This window comes from Schistocerca nitens, chromosome 5 (assembly GCF_023898315.1).
Source record: "Schistocerca nitens isolate TAMUIC-IGC-003100 chromosome 5, iqSchNite1.1, whole genome shotgun sequence".
NCBI classification, from domain to species: domain Eukaryota; kingdom Metazoa; phylum Arthropoda; class Insecta; order Orthoptera; family Acrididae; genus Schistocerca; species Schistocerca nitens.
In genome coordinates this window covers 244,354,501-244,371,222 of record NC_064618.1, presented here as the reverse complement: position 1 = coordinate 244,371,222, position 16,722 = coordinate 244,354,501, and the positions used below count along the sequence as shown (strand labels likewise).

Here is a 16,722-nt window from a genome sequence, read left to right as displayed (position 1 = left end):
CAGTGGACCTTTCTGCCTGAAGAAGGAGCCACTAGATGCAAAAGCTTGCACATTTACTTAATCTGTATGTATAGTCTCCTCTGCCACTGTTTGCTGAGTAGATATTTTATCCATCCAATTACATTTTGTAGCTTATTTCATTTCATCTGTTGAATGCCTTGTTATGCTGATGAATACGGCCCTGATAGAGTTATGTATTACAGTGTAAATTTCAGTCTTTAAATTTATGTCTTTTTCTATCAGTGATTGTATGATAAAGGCTGTACGTTTGCTTGAATGACCTTACTGAATATTTTATATCAAATATTCAACAAGCAAATACTCTTGCAGAGGGCCTGTCTCCTATCTTTAGTAATTATAGCTTCCCAAACCTTTAGAACTTTGTGAAATAATAGGAAACAATCCAGGGGAACTATGTAGAGTGGGAGGGGGTGGGGTTACAAAAGACGTAAATGTGTCTAAAGGGTTACTGAATTCACAAAGACCAATTCATATTCGATTACATATTAACCACATAATAAAGCAGTGTGAAAGCTGGTTCTCCAACAGCAGTTCTCTAGCAGTAACTTGCTTCATTTGAGTCAGAGGAAAGTGATACTCATGGTGGTGTGATAATACACAAACAGAGTAGTACTCATAATCACAGCCTTTTTATAAGCACTTAGATGTAAAGAAATAACACAGAGAATCCGACACTAAAAAACTTGTGCATTGCCGCATAGAAGCATGTAATAAATTAAATAACTAATCATAATTTGCTTTGCATGAAATATTGTGTTAGCACTGCTGATTACTGCCAAGGTGAGAGCTGAAACACAACTGTCCTTGGTAACTGTTGTCTGTTGAAATGAGGTTTCACATGCTAGAAATGTGTATAAGAAATTGAGTACAACATTTCTTAATGACAATATTAGAAAAATGGTGTCACAAATTCTAAATGAAGGCTATCTCACTTGTCTTCAGACTTATTTTTCTAATGCATGGTTTTATTTTCTGGGACATATGTCATCCAGTACAAAGTTATTTGTAATATAAAAATCATGGAAGGATTGAAAAGTGATTTCTTCTGCAGATCTTTTTTCAGTAAAAGAGCAATATCTCCACTCAGGGCATTTTGCAGCTCAGACTCCCAGACTGTTTTACAAAAGTGAAGATATTTACCATTATAATGGAAGACTAACACTGGATTTTCATACTGAAAAAATTGATAAAGAAGCACCTGATATGGTGTGTGGACAATAGATTACAAACATAGTGCTCCATTGGGCTAGTAAGATTGAGATCCATCCATGTTTACTTTTTGGCAAATAATCAAGTCCTCATCAGTAATACAAGCCACATTTCTCACAGATTTACTTATCTTGTTGCTTCTAGTATTGGAAGTCAACAGCTTCATTTGCCATCTGCAGTGATATTGTGGTTTAAATAACAAACAAAACTTTAAGGAATGTTCCTTTATTTTCAGAATGCTTAACAAACAATAACAGGTATATGAGGCACTCCAATATGTCATCAGTGTTGCCACCATACTATTACTCAGACTAAAATGTAGGGTCATGTGAAGTGTCACACTTACTGCCAGGAAATCATTGTCAGTTCATTGTGGAAACTGTAGACACTCTGCCCACCATCATTTAAGGCAGCTTCTTTTGTAATCATAGCTTCTTATTATATTGTTAACCAAACCAGATACAATAATTACAAGAAGTCTTTTAAATCAAATTATATTTTATAAAATTTTGAATAAACTGGAAGCCAATTTTTGGAAAGATTAAGTTCATGAAACTAAGAATCGCAGTCCCTCATAGATAGTCGTTCTGTTCACATTCAAACTGTCTGTATAGTACAGTGATTGAATATGGATAGAGGGGCTAAAAACATACGAAATAAAAATCACTATAAAATGCAAAAATAAAATGTAACAGTATGTTGGTCTTGCATGTGTCCAATGATTTTGTTTGATTAGGAAAGTGCAAATTTGATCTCAGATGTTGTCTAGATTAAATACTTTTAAAGTTATTTCCATTTCAATTAATCAATACTAATTAAAATGTCACTTTGTAGTTGAAACTAGTTACTTGAATGGAGGTTTTTTGAGCTTGTGTTTCAACAGAGGTACTCAGCATCTTATAAAGGCTTTTTAAATAAAGTTTCAAAAGAATAAGTTGGGTGTTGTTCTTGGGATTAGTTCTTGGATTTCACATGAACCGTATGATTTCTGCCTGAATAAGGAAGGATCCTAACTTACAGTAAATGTTGGTAATGTTACACATAATTTCTGAAAAGGAAATAAAAAACCAAAACTTTAATTCCACAATGAGAACTGACAGAGGGAATATAATGAACATGACTGCTATGTTAAGAGATGGACAGTTTCAAGTAATTTTATGTTGTAGTTGAAAGTGTCCATTATGTTACATAAGAACCAACTTCTTTTATGCGATAATTTAGATAACAAAAAGCCTTCCTACTGAAACAATGAATTGAATGTAAGTTGATGTAAGATTGGTAAAGAAGTCAGCAGAATTATGTCACAAATTATCAAAAAATACAATGACTGGTACTGTTAATACTACTGGTATCTCATTGTGTTGTCAAGTGAATTCTGAGTTAGGAGGGATGTGGTGGGCAGGGGAGGTGAGCTGTAAAACAAACTGTCCCAGTAGTGTGACACAGATGAGTGGGTCAAGAAGGCTGTCACCCCACAGATATGCATAAAATTTGTAAAGCCAGCATGTGGTGTTCTGGGCTTATTATCACCACCTGATGGCAATGATGTTCTTGTAAGTAGTTGCATGCTTCTGTACAAAAATGTGTGCTGTCTTAATGATATGCATGATATATGAGAGTACATGCATGGTATATTAATAAAAAACACAATACAGTACATTTTGCATAGCATTGCTACCTTAAAAGAGTGGAACTGTATGTATATATATCTAACTTATCTGCCAATGAGGAACTGTTCTTAAGATTATCGTTCTCCTAGTGTCAGTCTACCAGACACCATGGAGAGCATCAAACAAGCCTTATTTAGACTTAGTGGTAAGAAGTGTGATGACAGTGTTGATATGCACTGTACTGAAGAGCACACATGTGATAATTTAACAGTGAGAACAATCAATTTTTGAAAAAAATAATTTAATTGGATAGATAAAAAAAATCTACTCACCAAGTGATGGCAGAACACACACGTAAAAGGTTATAATTAGGCAAGCTTTCAGAGCCATTGGCTCATTCAGCCAGAAGTGTTGAAGGAGAAGGAAAAGGGGTGAAGGAAAAGGACTGGAGAGGTTTAGGAAAAGAGGAAGACTTCGGGAAAGTCACACAGAACCACGGGTGAGGGGAGACTTACTGACAGTATGAGAAGGAAAGACTGATTGTTGGGGACTACACCAGATGAGATTTGAAAACCTGAGAGCTTAAAATGTGTACGACAAGGTAATATGCAAGAAAGAGATTACTGCTTAAACATTGTGCACAAGTTAATAGAGTGAAAAGCTAAGCACAGTGCACGTAACAGAGGAGGGGGTGGGGGTGGGGGTGGGGGGGTTGAAAAATAAATGAATCAGAAAATGGAAGATGTACAAAACTAAAATGGCGTGAAGAAAGGAGTAGCCACTGGGAATAAATGCTGAGGCAGAAGAAATTAATGTAAATTGAGGCTATGTGGGTGGTGAGAACCAATGACATGTTGTAACGCTAGTTCTCAATTGTGGAGTTCTGAGAAACTGGTGTTTTGGGGGAAGAATCAATGTGTGTGTGTGTGTGTGTGTGTGTGTGTGTGTGTGTGGTGAAACAGGCTCTGGGGTCATGACTGTCATGTTGTAGAGCAACAGGATATTGTGTGAAACTTCCTGACAGATTGGCAAGTGCTCTACCATCTGAGTTACCCAAGCACAACTCACGACCCATCCTCAAATCCACAATTCCACCAGTACCTCATCTCCTACCTTCCAAACTTCACAGAAGCTCTTCTTCAAAACTTGCAGAACTAGCACTCCTGGAAGAAAGGATATTGCGGAGACATGGTTTAGCCACAGCCTGGGTGATATTTCCAGAATGAGATTTGCACTCTGCAGCGGAGTGTGCGCTGATGTGAAACTTCCTGGCAGATTAAAACACTGTGCTGGAACTCGAACTCAGGACCCTTGTATTTCACGAACAAGTGCTATGCCATCTGACCTACCCAAGCTTGACTCATGAACCATCCTCACAGCCCCAATTCCGCCAGTACCTTATCTCCTACCTGCCAAACTTCTAAGAAAGCTAGTTCTGCAAGTTTTACAGAAGAGGTTCTGTGAAGTTTAGAAGGTAGGAGATGAGGTACTGGCAGAATTGGGGCTGTGAGGACGGGTCGTGAGTCATGCTTGGGTAGCTCAGATGGTAGAGCACTTGCCTGTGAAAGGCAAAGGTCCCGAGTTCGAGTCTCGGTCTGGCACACAATTTTAATCTGCCAGGAAGTTTCACATCCGCGCACACTCCACTGCAGACTGAAAATCTCAGTTTGGAGGAGATTGTTTGTTGCAAGTATACACCCTCTGCCTATGCCCTTTCATCCTAACTGATAATTTGGTGGTAGTCATCCGATGTAAAAGGCTGAACAGTGTTTACATAACAGTTGGTATATGACATGTCATTTCGCTGGTGGCTCTCCCTTTGATAGTACAGGGTGCGGCGCGATAACTTCCTTATTTGAAACACACGGCACACAGCTGCTGTTACTCATTGTTGTGTGGGTTTCAGTGCAATCAAAAGTGCAAGCCTTAACTTTTTTTTTTAAGGTTTGTTTAGTAGCGATCATGCAGTGGGCAAGAGAGGACTGTGCATTTTTTGTTGAAACAGTTCAACATCATGCCTGCAGGTCGTGTTCCTGATGAGCAATTAGCTGTTATGTGGGCAGACACCTTTATGGATACTGGAAGTGTGCAGAAAAAGAAACCAGGACCTTCAAGAATCACCAGAATGCCTGAAAATATCAAGAGGGCAAGGATGTCAATTTTGAATTCCCCTAAGCGATCTGTACACAAACATGCAGCCTCCCCTTGCAATTTCTGAATGCACAGTGAGACGAATTCTTCATGAAGAGTTGAAATTTCATTCATATAAACTATCAGTGGTGCACACACACTTCATCCAAATGATTTTGTTTCACAAAAAAATGTGCGTGAAGCCTTGATTGATGAGCTGCCTTGTGATGCCTTAGTGTTCTTCAGCGACGAAGCACATTTTCATTTGTCTGTTTGCGTGAATAAACAAAATATGCAGTATTGGAGTGGTATGAACCTCTGAGAACTTCATGAGCAGCTTTTGCATACAGAACGTGTGACTTTGGTGCGCACTATCTAAAGCTGACATTACTGGCCCATGTGGTTTTTTTTTTGTTTTTTTTGTTTTTTTGTTTTTTTTTTTTTTTTAAAGAGAACAATAAGGCAGTGACTGTCACTTCTGAGTGTTATGTTCAGATGATTGAACAGTTTTTTCTTCCAGAACTTGAATAAATGGGTGTGTGGTGTCTGGTTCCAATAAGATGGCGCCAAAGCTAACACAGCGTGAACATCGATGACCATGTTGTGCGAACACTTCCCCGATCATCTTATTTCTTTGAAGGGCGATCTCCAGTGGCCAGCACACTTGCCAGATTTAGTGCCATGCGACTTTTTATTATGGGGCTATCTCAAATCCTTGGTGTATACCAGTTGAACACAAATTCTGGCTGAACTACAGAACAATATTTTTGTTGCTACTGCCAACATTGACAGAGACATGATGGAAAAAGTGGACCAAAACTTCCGATTTTGATGCTCCAAATGCGTTGAGCAAATCGGAGGCCACCTTCAAGATATCATTTTTAAAACTTAATGGAACAATAGTTTAGAAGTTACTCTTTGTAAAGAAAAAAAGAATTAAATTGATGTCTCTCACACTTTCTGATTTATGAGTTTTTAAAGTAAGGAAGTTTCCATACTGCACCCTGTATATCAGTTACAGGGCTGCTGCAGATGGTGCTAGGAGGGTGCATAGGGCAAGTCTTGCTATGGGGGTGATCACAGGGGTGGGATTCATAGGGTAGGGAGATAGGTTCAGAAGGTGCATAGGGTCTGGCAAGAATTTCACAGAGATTGATAGAGTGACAAAAAGCTATTCTAGTGATTTTGCCAACCACATCTAGAATAGCTTTTTGTCACCTTCCAAATCTCCACAATATTCCTGTCAGTCCCTATGCACCTTCTGCACCCATCTCTATCCTACCCCTGTGACCATCTCTGCTGAAAGACGTGCCATGTGCACCCTCCTACTACCACCTATACCAGCCCTGTAGTTGGCAAAACATATAATATCCAACGGAGACGTGTGAAACAACACATGTCATATACCAACTGTTGTGTGAACACTGTCCAGCCTCTTACATTGACATGACTATCACCACATTATCAGTTAGTATGAAAGAGCATAGGCAGAGACTGTATGCTGGCAACGTGCAATATCCTGTTGCAGAGCATATTCTACAACATGACAGTCGTGACCTCGGTGCCTGTTTCTTCACACGCACCATCTGCATTCTTCCCCCAAACACCAGTTTTTCAGAACTCCGCAAGTGGGAACTAGTGTTACAACATATCATTGGTTGTGGCCACCCACCAAGCCTCAAGTTACACTAATTTCTTCCACATCAGCATTTGCTCACAGAAACTAACTATAGTACTCCTTTCTTCACTCCATTTTAGTTTTCTACATCTTCCATTTTCTGACCTGTCTATTTTTCACTGCCCACCTCCCTCTTCTGTTATGTTCAATGCACTTAATTTTCACTCTTATTAACTTGCGCACGATGTTTAAGCAGTAATCTCTGTCTTGCATATTACCCTGTCTTTCACCTTTAAGCTCTCGAGTTTTCAAATCTCGTCCGGTGCAGTCCCCAACAATCAGTCTTTCCTTCCTATCCTGTCTGATAAGTCTCCCCTCACCCGGGTTTCTGGGTGACTTTCCTGAAATTTATCCCTTTTTCTAGACCTCTCCAGTTCTTTGCTTCACCCCTTTTCATTCCCCTTCAACACTTCTGCTTGAAGAAGCAGACACTGCTTCTGAAAGCTTGCGTAATTACAATCTTTTATGTGTGTGTTCTGCCGCCACTTGGTGAGCAGATTTTTTTAACTATCCAGTTACCTTATTTTGTCATACATAAGATAATTATTGTTTAAGCCAATAAAGAAAATGTATGGCAAGAAGAGATTACTGTCTCCAATGTAGGATTGTACACTTTAAGGCTCTGAGATCTTACTACTTTATGGTGTTTTGAATTAGTTCACTTACTTCCTAAACCCATATCTTTTCTAATTCTTTATCATATCATCATGTCTTAATTATCACACTTTGTTTTATACTGCACACTGTATGTATTAAAATTAATAAGCCAAAGACTACTGCTTATTTATTGACATAAGTTATTGTTTTCAGCAATATTGTCGCTGTATCTGAGGAATAACTTACTATTTGATGAAAATACTTCCACAGTTATATATCATGTATTCATAATGCTATGCTACGTAGTTCCATTGGTTGGAGCCATTTTAGCAGACAGTTTCTTGGGAAGATACAAGTATGTATGGTGTTGTTTCCTAATTATTGCATTATACTGATGAAATATGTAATATAAATGATTGGAAAAACCAATATTATACCAATAAAGGTCTCAGTAGACCTCAGTTGTAGTTAACTGTCAGTGTGTTTGAAACCAATTATTGATTCTTTAAGTATGGATTAATGCTTCTTTAATTGAGGAGCAGGAAGGCAGGAAGGGTATGGAAGGGAGGCTGTTTCATTCTTTAAGATGTGGTACTCTTACTTTCTAGTATTGAGGATAAAACTTAATGGACAAATTGAGAAAGCCTAAAACAGTGAGAAGCAGATATCATATACTTTTTTATCATACTGTGTAGTGTTCTACCACTAATATTGCCTTAAGGTTGCTTTACTCATGGGCAGGAAATGAATATAATTAATATAAAATATTGTGATAGGGACACTGAATTAACAAAAAATTTAATTTTGTTTTTAGTATTACAGGATCAGTGTGCACTTAAATGTGAGTTGGGAAATACCTAAGTCCTTTATGGAGCCGAAGCATGGTATTGGCTTTCTGAAGTCTTCTTTGGAGAAAAGAGAGCCACTTTAATGCATATCAAGAGCTCAGATGGAAACCCAGTTCTAAGCAAAGAAGGGAAAGCAGAAAGGTGGAAGGAGTATATAGAGGGTCTATACAAGGGCGATGTACTCGAGGACAATATTATGGAAATGGAAGAGGATGTAGATGAAGATGAAATGGGAGATACGATACTGTGTGAAGAGTTTGACAGAGCACTGAAAGACCTGAGTCGAAACAAGGCCCCGGGAGTAGACAACATTCCATTGGAACTACTGACAGCCTTGGGAGAGCCAGTCATGACAAAACTCTACCATCCGGTGAGCAAGATGTATGATACAGGTAAAATACCCTCAGACTTCAAGAAGAATATAATAATTCCAATCCCAAAGAAAGCAGGTGTTGACAGATGTGAAAATTACCGAACTATCAGTTTAATAAGTCACAGCTGCAAAATACTAACGCGAATTCTTTACAGACGAATGGAAAAACTGGTAGAAGCGGACCTCGGGGAAGATCAGTTTGGATTCCGCAGAAATGTTGGAACACGTGAGGCAATTCTGACCCTACAACTTATCTTAGAAAATAGATTAAGGAAAGGCAAACCTACGTTTCTAGCATTTGTAGACTTAGAGAAAGCTTTTGACAATCTTGACTGGAATACTCTCTTTCACATTCTAAAGGTGGCAGGGGTAAAATACAGGGAGTGAAAGGCTATTTACAATTTGTACAGAAACCAGATGGCAGTTATAAGAGTCGAGGGGCATGAAAGGGAAGCAGCGGTTGGGAAGGGAGTGAGACAGGGTTGTAGCCTGTCCCTGATGTTATTCAATCTGTATATTGAGCAAGCAGTAAAGGGAACAAAAGAAAAATTTGGAGTAGGTATTAAAGTCCATGGAGAAGAAATAAAAATGTTGAGGTTCGCCGATGACAGGGACAGCAAAGGACTTGGAAGAGCAGTTGAACGGAATGGACAGTGTCTTGAAAGGAGGATATAAGATGAACATCAACAAAAGCAAAACGAGGATAATGGAATGTAGTCGAATTAAGTCGGGTGATGCTCAGGGAATTAGATTAGGAAATGGGACACTTAAAGTAGTAAAGGAGTTTTGCTATTTGGGGAGCAAAATAACTGATGATGGTCAAAGTAGAGAGGATATAAAATGTAGACTGGCAACGTCAAGGAAAGCCTTTCTGAAGAGAAATTTGTTAACATCGAGTATTGATTTAAGTGTCAGGAAGTTGTTTCTGAAAGTATTTGTATGGAGTGTAGCCACAAGTGGAAGTTAAACGTGGACGATACATAGTTTAGACAAGAAGAGAATAGAAGTTTTTGAAATGTGGTGCTACAGAAGAATGCTGAAGATTAGATGGGTAGATCACATAACTAATGAGGAGGTATTGAATAGAATTGGGGAGAAGAGGAGTTTGTGGCACAACTTGACAAGAAGAAGGGACCGGTTGGTAGGACATGTTCTGAGCCATCAAGGGATCACAAATTTAGCGTTGGAGGGCAGTGTGGAGGGTAAAAATCGTAGAGGGAGACCAAGAAATGAATACACTAAGCAGATTCAGAAGGATGTAGGTTGCAGTAAGTACTGGGAGATGAAGAAGCTTGCACAGGATAGAGTAGCATGGAGAGCTGCATCAAACCAGTCTCAGAACTGAAGACAACAACAACAACAGGGACATCAGCCGAGTTGCAGAGTTGTCTTGTAGCAATTTGTTGAGTTTCCTACTGGTCATGTTCAAGGGAAGTGTCTGTGGTGCCTGAACTCATATAGCCATTAGACAATTGACTTCTCTCCTCCTGACATAACAAGCTGATCAAGCAGAGTGACCTGGCTTTGACACACTTGTTGCTTTGGGAACTCATGTTGTTTCATACAGAGGAGATGTTTGGTCTCCATAAATATTGTAACATGCAAGCTGAAAATGTATTTCAAAACTGTAAAATAGATGACTAAAGTCAGATATGTACAAGGTGTGTGAGAAAAGTGTGAGCGATCTCGCAATGCTGTGGTGTTCTACTTGTGTAGATAGCTGTGTTCATTCCTTTCAGATGCTCAGTCTGAGTTTCAGCTCCATACAGTTATCACATGATTTTTGAGAGTGCCATCAGTGAGGTTGTGTTTTTGTTGTGCTTTACAAAAATGTTATACCACCATGTTTTGTGTTTAACTTGGGTAATGTGTGAGTAGGTGACCTTTGAAAAGTTGAAAAAGGCCTTTGGGGAACATTCCTTATCAAGAGCACAAGTTTTTCATTGGCACAAATCATTTTTGGAAGGCCAAAAAGACATTGAAGATGAATCTCATTCAGGCAGACCTTCAACTTCAAAAGCTGACAGTAATGGTGAATGTGTGTGTGCCCTTCTGAGATCAGACCGATGTTTAAAAATAAGAATGATGGGTGACCTGTTAAACTAAAGCATTTTCACCATACATCAAATTTTGACCAAAGTTTTGCACATGTGAAAGATTTATGCTAAAATGGTGTGCTGAAAAATCTCACAACTGAGCAGGACAATCGAAGAAATATGGGCATTGATCTTCTTGAGAGGATTGCCAATGACCATGAATGTTTCCATCATGTGATCACATGATCCTGAGGCAAAGTGAGGAGTGTCACACAGACATATTCTCAAAAAAAAAAAAAAAAAACCACCTTGAATGAGCAAATCAAATAACAAATCAATGCTGATATGCTTTTTTGACAGGAGAGGTATTGTGTGTAAAGAATTTGTTCCTTCAGGACAAACTGTCAACCAAGTGTTTTACAAAGTCTTTGAAATGCTCAGGAAAAGGATGAATCGAGTGATACCAGATATTGCAGACAATTCCCCGTGTCACTCGCCCATTTCCATCATGGAACGTTTGGCCTCCAAAGGCATTCCTGTTGTTCCGCAGCCTCCCTATTCCCCTGATGTGGGTCCTTTTGACTTTCTTCTTTGTCCAGAATTGAAAAATGTATTAAAAGGATGTCATTTTGGGACTCTGGAGAATGTTCAGAAGAATATGACTGACATGTTAAAGACCATATCAGCTGACGCCTTTCAGCATTGCCACCAAGCCAGGGAACAATGCCTCCAACGATGTATAGCTATTGAAGGGAACTACTTTGAAGGGTATAATAGGGGATAATATTGCTGTTTGAAAGAAATCAAAACTTTGGTAGATAAAAAACCAGTCTCATTACTTTTCTCACATACCTCGTAGGCTTGTAGTTCTGTGTGTCTGTTAGCTGACTCTTCTTGAAAACAGGAATGTAAGGCACTTTTTTCCAGTCATGAGGAACACTTTGTTCCTCCAGCAGCCCGTGGTACACTGCTGCTAGAAGATGATCAAGTTCCGTTGCTTATTCTTGCACATACTCTGTTGCAGAATTGTGTTGATATCCCAGGTTGAAACCTGAAATTGATAGCAGTGAGATTTTTGGGGAAAATGTAACTGTTTATCAAAAGGATAGGCAAGTGGGAAATGGAGGTGGTGTATTTGTCACAGTAGATGAGAAACTCAAATCCACCGAGTTAGAAATTTAAGCTACTTGTGAGATTCTAGAATGAATTTTTCACTCTACAGCGGAGTGTGCGCTGGTGTGAAACTTCCTGGCAGATTAAAACTGTATGTCGGACCGAGACTCGAACTCGGGAGTTGTACTTGGGTAGCTCAGTGGTAGAGCACTTGCCTGCGAAAGGCAAAGTTCCCGAGTTTGAGTCTCGGTCTGGCATACAGTTTTAATCTGCCAGAAAGTTTCTTGTGAGATTGTTTGTGCAAGACTCAGTTTCAGGGGTGAGATTAAATAATAATTGGATCCTTCTATTGCCCACCAGACTCATCTCTTGATGTCACCAAAAACTTTAGAGAAAACTTCAGTTCATTTGTGTGGAAGTTCCCCAATCATACTGTAATCATCAGTGGAGACTTTAATCATCCAAAACTTAATTGGCGAAATTGCAGTTTTTTTAGTAGTGGGCATGATAAGACATCCTGTCAAACAATACTAAATGCCTTCTCAGAAAACTACCTAGAACAGATAGTTAGGAACCCTGCTCATGGTGGAAATATATTGGTTCTAAGGGCAGCAAATAGACCTTACCTCTTTGAGGATGTCCACATTGAAACTGGTATCAGTGACTGTGACTTGGTCGTGGCAACAATAAGTATCAAAGTGCAAAGGACAACTAAAACAAGGAGAGAGATATATGTTTTCAGTAAACCAGATAAAAAAGACAGTTATGTCCTATGCCAGTGAGGAACAGGGCAGGAACATGTAGAGGAACTCTGGCTCAAGTTTACAGGAATAGTTGACCATGCACTAGATAGGTATGTACATAGTAGAACAGTTCATACTGGGAGGGAACCTCCATGGTATACAGTCACTGTAAAGAAACTTCCAAAGAAACAGTCACTACTGCATAATAGGTCTAAAACAAAGCGTAAGGCTGTAGATAGAGAGATGATGAATGAAATGCATTTGTCTGTCAACAGTGGCTACTTCAGCAGAATATATTCAAATGATTTTTCATGGAACCGAAAGAAATTCTGGTGGTTTGTAAAGGCTCTTGGTGGCACCAAAGTTAGTGTCCAGTCCATAGTGAATGAGACAGGAACTGAAATTGAGGTTAGCAGACCAAAAGCTGAAATGCTTAACTCTGTTTTCAAATGTTCATTTACAAAGAAAACCCAGGAGAACTGCCTCAATTTAGTCCTTGTACCACAGAAAAGTTGAATGAAAGAAGTATTAGTGTCAGTGGTGTTGAGAAACAGCTGAAATCATTAAAACTGAACAAAGCTCCAGAGCCAATGGAATCCCTGTTAGATTCTATACTGAATTTGCAGCCGAGTTAGCCCTTCTTCTGACTATAATCTATTGTACATCCCTCGAACAAAGAACTGTGCCCAGTTCTTGGAAAAAGGCACAGGTCACGCCTGTCTACAAGAAGGGTAGGAGAAGTGATCCCCAAAATTACCGTCCAATATCCTTGACATCAATTTGCTGTAGAATCTTAAACATATTCTGAGCTCAAACACAATGAGGTATCATCTTGAACAAAATGACCTCCTCAATGCCAGCCAGCATGGATTATGAAAACATAAATCACATGAAACCCAACTTGCACTTTTTCATATTACATACTGAAAGCTTTGGTTCCAGGCAATCAGATAGATGCAGTAATTCTTGATTTCTGAAAAGCATTTGACCCAATACCACACCTACGCTTATTGTTGAAAGTGCAAACATATGGTGTATCAAGAAAAATTTGTGACTGGATTCAGGATGTTTTGTTAGGGAGGACACAGGATGTTATCTTGGATGGAGAGTCATTGTCAAATGTGGAAGTAACTACAGGTGTGCCCCAAGGAAGTGTGTTGGAACCCTTGCTGTTCATGTTGTATATAAGGGTCTTGCAGACAATATTAATAGTAAAATCAGGCTTTTTGCAGATGATGCAGTTATATGTAATGAAGTTCTATCTGAAAGCAGCTGCATAAATATTCAGTCAGATCTTGATAAGATTTATTGGCAACTTGCTTTAAATGTTCAGAATTGTAAAATTTTGCATTTTATCAAATGAAAAACATAATATCCTATGACTATACAATCAATGAGTCACTGTTGGAATCTGCCAACTCATACAAATACCTGAGTATGAATATGAAATGGAATGATAACATTGGTTCAGTTGTGGGTAAAGCAGGTGATAGTCTTTAGTTTCTTGGTAGAATATTGGGTAAGTGCAATCAATCTGGAAAGGAGATTGCTTACAAATCACTCATGTGACTGGTTCTACAATATTGCTGACGTGTGTGGTACATGTGCCAAATAGGAGTAACAGGGGTGTTGAATGCATACAGAGAAGGGTAGCATGAGTTGTCACATGTTTGTTGAATCTGTGGGAGAGTGTCGCAGAGTTACTGAAGGAAATGAAATGGGAGACTCTTGAAAGTAGGCTCAAACTATGCCGAGAAAGTCTATTAACAAATTTTCGAGAACTGGGTGTAAATGGTTACTCTAGGAATATACTACACCCCCCTACATATTGCTCACATAGGGCCCTTGAAGATAAGATTAGAATAATTACTGCATGCACAGAGGTATTCTAACTGTCACTCTTCCCACACTCCATACATGAATGGAACAGGAAAAAACCCTAATAACTGGTACAATGGGACATACCCTCTGCCATGCACCTCAGGGTGGTTTACAGAATATAAATGTAGATGTAGATAAGGGCCCATGATCTTTCCTCTGATGAGTGATTTTAGTTACTTTTCTATCCCTTGATCACTTATTTCTGTATCTCTCTAACATTTGCGAAACAATATCAAGGTGGAAACAGACTATGAGCTATCTCAGCAAAACAGTTTTGGAAAATGGCTTTTAGTATTTTGGCCTTGTGTCGATCATCCTGTGTTTCAATACCATTATAGCCAAAGAGTGTGTGCACAGGCGGCTTGATCCATTTCCTAATTTAACATAAGACCAAAACTTCTTAGGATTTTCTGTCAAGTCAGTAGAAAGAATGTTAGTATCAATGTCATTTAATGCTTCACTCACGGTTCTCCTTATGTTAATTTCAGCTTTGTTCAGTTTGTCTGTCTGTGAGTTTTCGGCTATGTTTACTTTAGCAATAAAGCTCTCCTTGCTTTTTGTAGCAGATTTCTAACACAGCTGTCAAACCACAACTGGTCTTTCCCATAATGCACATCTTTGATTGGCACATACCTATCTAAGATGTATTTTTCAATACTCTTGAACTTTGACCATTGATGCCCAATGTTGTCAGTGCTGGATCTGAAATTTTCATGACCACTCAGGTAATTTGAAATCTCTCTTTCATCACTGTTGCTAAGCAGAAATATATTCCTACCTTTTTGTATATTCTCATTTATAGCCATGATCAGTGGTGCTGCTAAGTCCTTATCATCACTGATACCCATTTGTGTGCTAACAGAGTCAGAAAGTGTGGTTCTGTTGGTGATCTCTAATATGTTGTTTCTATGAATTGGTTCTTTGGTTAGCTGTTCTAGGTAATTTTTGGATAAGGCATTTTGAACAGTTTCACATGATTCTGTGGCCTTACTTCCCACCGTAATAACTGTAGTCTCCCACGCTATAGCTGGTTAGCTGAAATATCCACTTAATACTACAACATGCCTAGGAAACTTGCACAATATTCTACAAATTTCCTCTCAAATGTTCTGCTACTACTACTCAAGAAACAGGAGTGGTCTATAAAAGTATCTGATGACCATGTTTGATGCACCTTTAACACTCATGTTTACCCAAACTGCAGTGGGTCAGTAATTAAAGTTTGTTTCAAAACTCTGTAGAAAGAAAACCACTGCTCAGAATGATGTAAAATTTGAACAGCATATTATTGACACAGGGGGAAACATCACGGAGCAAAAAATTTAACGGAAATTTTAACATTAGGTGGTGCTGTAAGAGTTTTAACGTAAACGGGCTCAGTGAATTGCAATATGTCGGCTATGGTTTGAGTTACACATTTCACCATCTGTACTATTCAATGTGCATAACTGCACAAGTTCAGCAATCAGCAGATGTGGCACTGTTAGTTAGTTAAGCTCATCAACCACGGCAAGGTTGTACTAACAGATGGGAATAATTGGTTTTTAATTGCCCCGGTCCAAAAACCACATAAGGATCTAAATGACATGGCTTCTTATTGTTCTTGGCCAAAAACCACATAAAAAGAAAAATGATAACAGTTTTTAATTACCATGGGGCTAAAAGCAGCATAAAAAACAAAATGCCATTGGATTCTAATTGTCGTGAGACTGGTGCAATACGTGTTCAAGACGCTGTCCACGTTTTTTTTTTCTTTTTCTTTTTTCCCCCCACAAGCTGAAATGAAGAAGCGTCTTCTACAACAGATTGTAGTATCTCATGGGTCACATTCAAAAAGTGTTGTGCAATGGGTGCCTTCAATTCAGGTACATTCATAATTGGAGCACTGGATACAACATCTTTCAGATAACCCAACAGCCAGAAATCACATGGATTTAGATCAGGTGATCTGGATGTCCAGGCTGTAGGGAAATGATGACTCATAATTCTGGCATTTCCAAAATGCCTCTGCAGCTTTCACTTCACTGGCTGTGAAATGTGCTGGGGAGTGTGATCATGCATCTGTGCTGCTGAAGGATTGGAATGACATTGGTGTACAAAAGACTTTCCAGTCATTGGCCAGTAACAGTTTGGTAACAGGACCTGCAGGACCTATCTCCTTGAAAAAATACGGCACTGCAATAAATGATTTCATCAACCCGCACCACAGCCACCTTTGCAGAATGAAGTGGTACCGGATGATGTGTGTGCAGATTTTCCATCCCCCATATCTTGCAGTTCCATGTATTGACATGTCCTTGGACATGGAAATGGGATTTGTCTGTCCACAAAATGTTCTGTGGCCATTCATTGTCCATTTCCATGTGAGAAATAAATCCCAGAGCAAATTTTTGTCTTGCTGGCAGGTCAGCAGAAGGCAACTCCTGAACATGGGTGTTTTTATGTGGATAGCAGTGCAGGATGTTTTATTGGATTTTATGCAC

At 39.0% G+C, this 16,722-nt stretch overlaps 1 protein-coding gene across 1 annotated transcript in view; it reads left to right on the top strand.

The window, feature by feature from the left end:
* The window catches only part of LOC126260366 (solute carrier family 15 member 2-like), a 276,933-nt gene that overhangs the window by 27,067 nt on the left and 233,144 nt on the right, over window positions 1-16,722 (top strand). Inside the window, exon 3 of the mRNA XM_049957694.1 lies at window positions 7,459-7,600. Coding sequence (XP_049813651.1) covers window positions 7,459-7,600 — 142 coding nt within the window. The remainder of the gene's footprint in view (window positions 1-7,458; window positions 7,601-16,722) is intronic.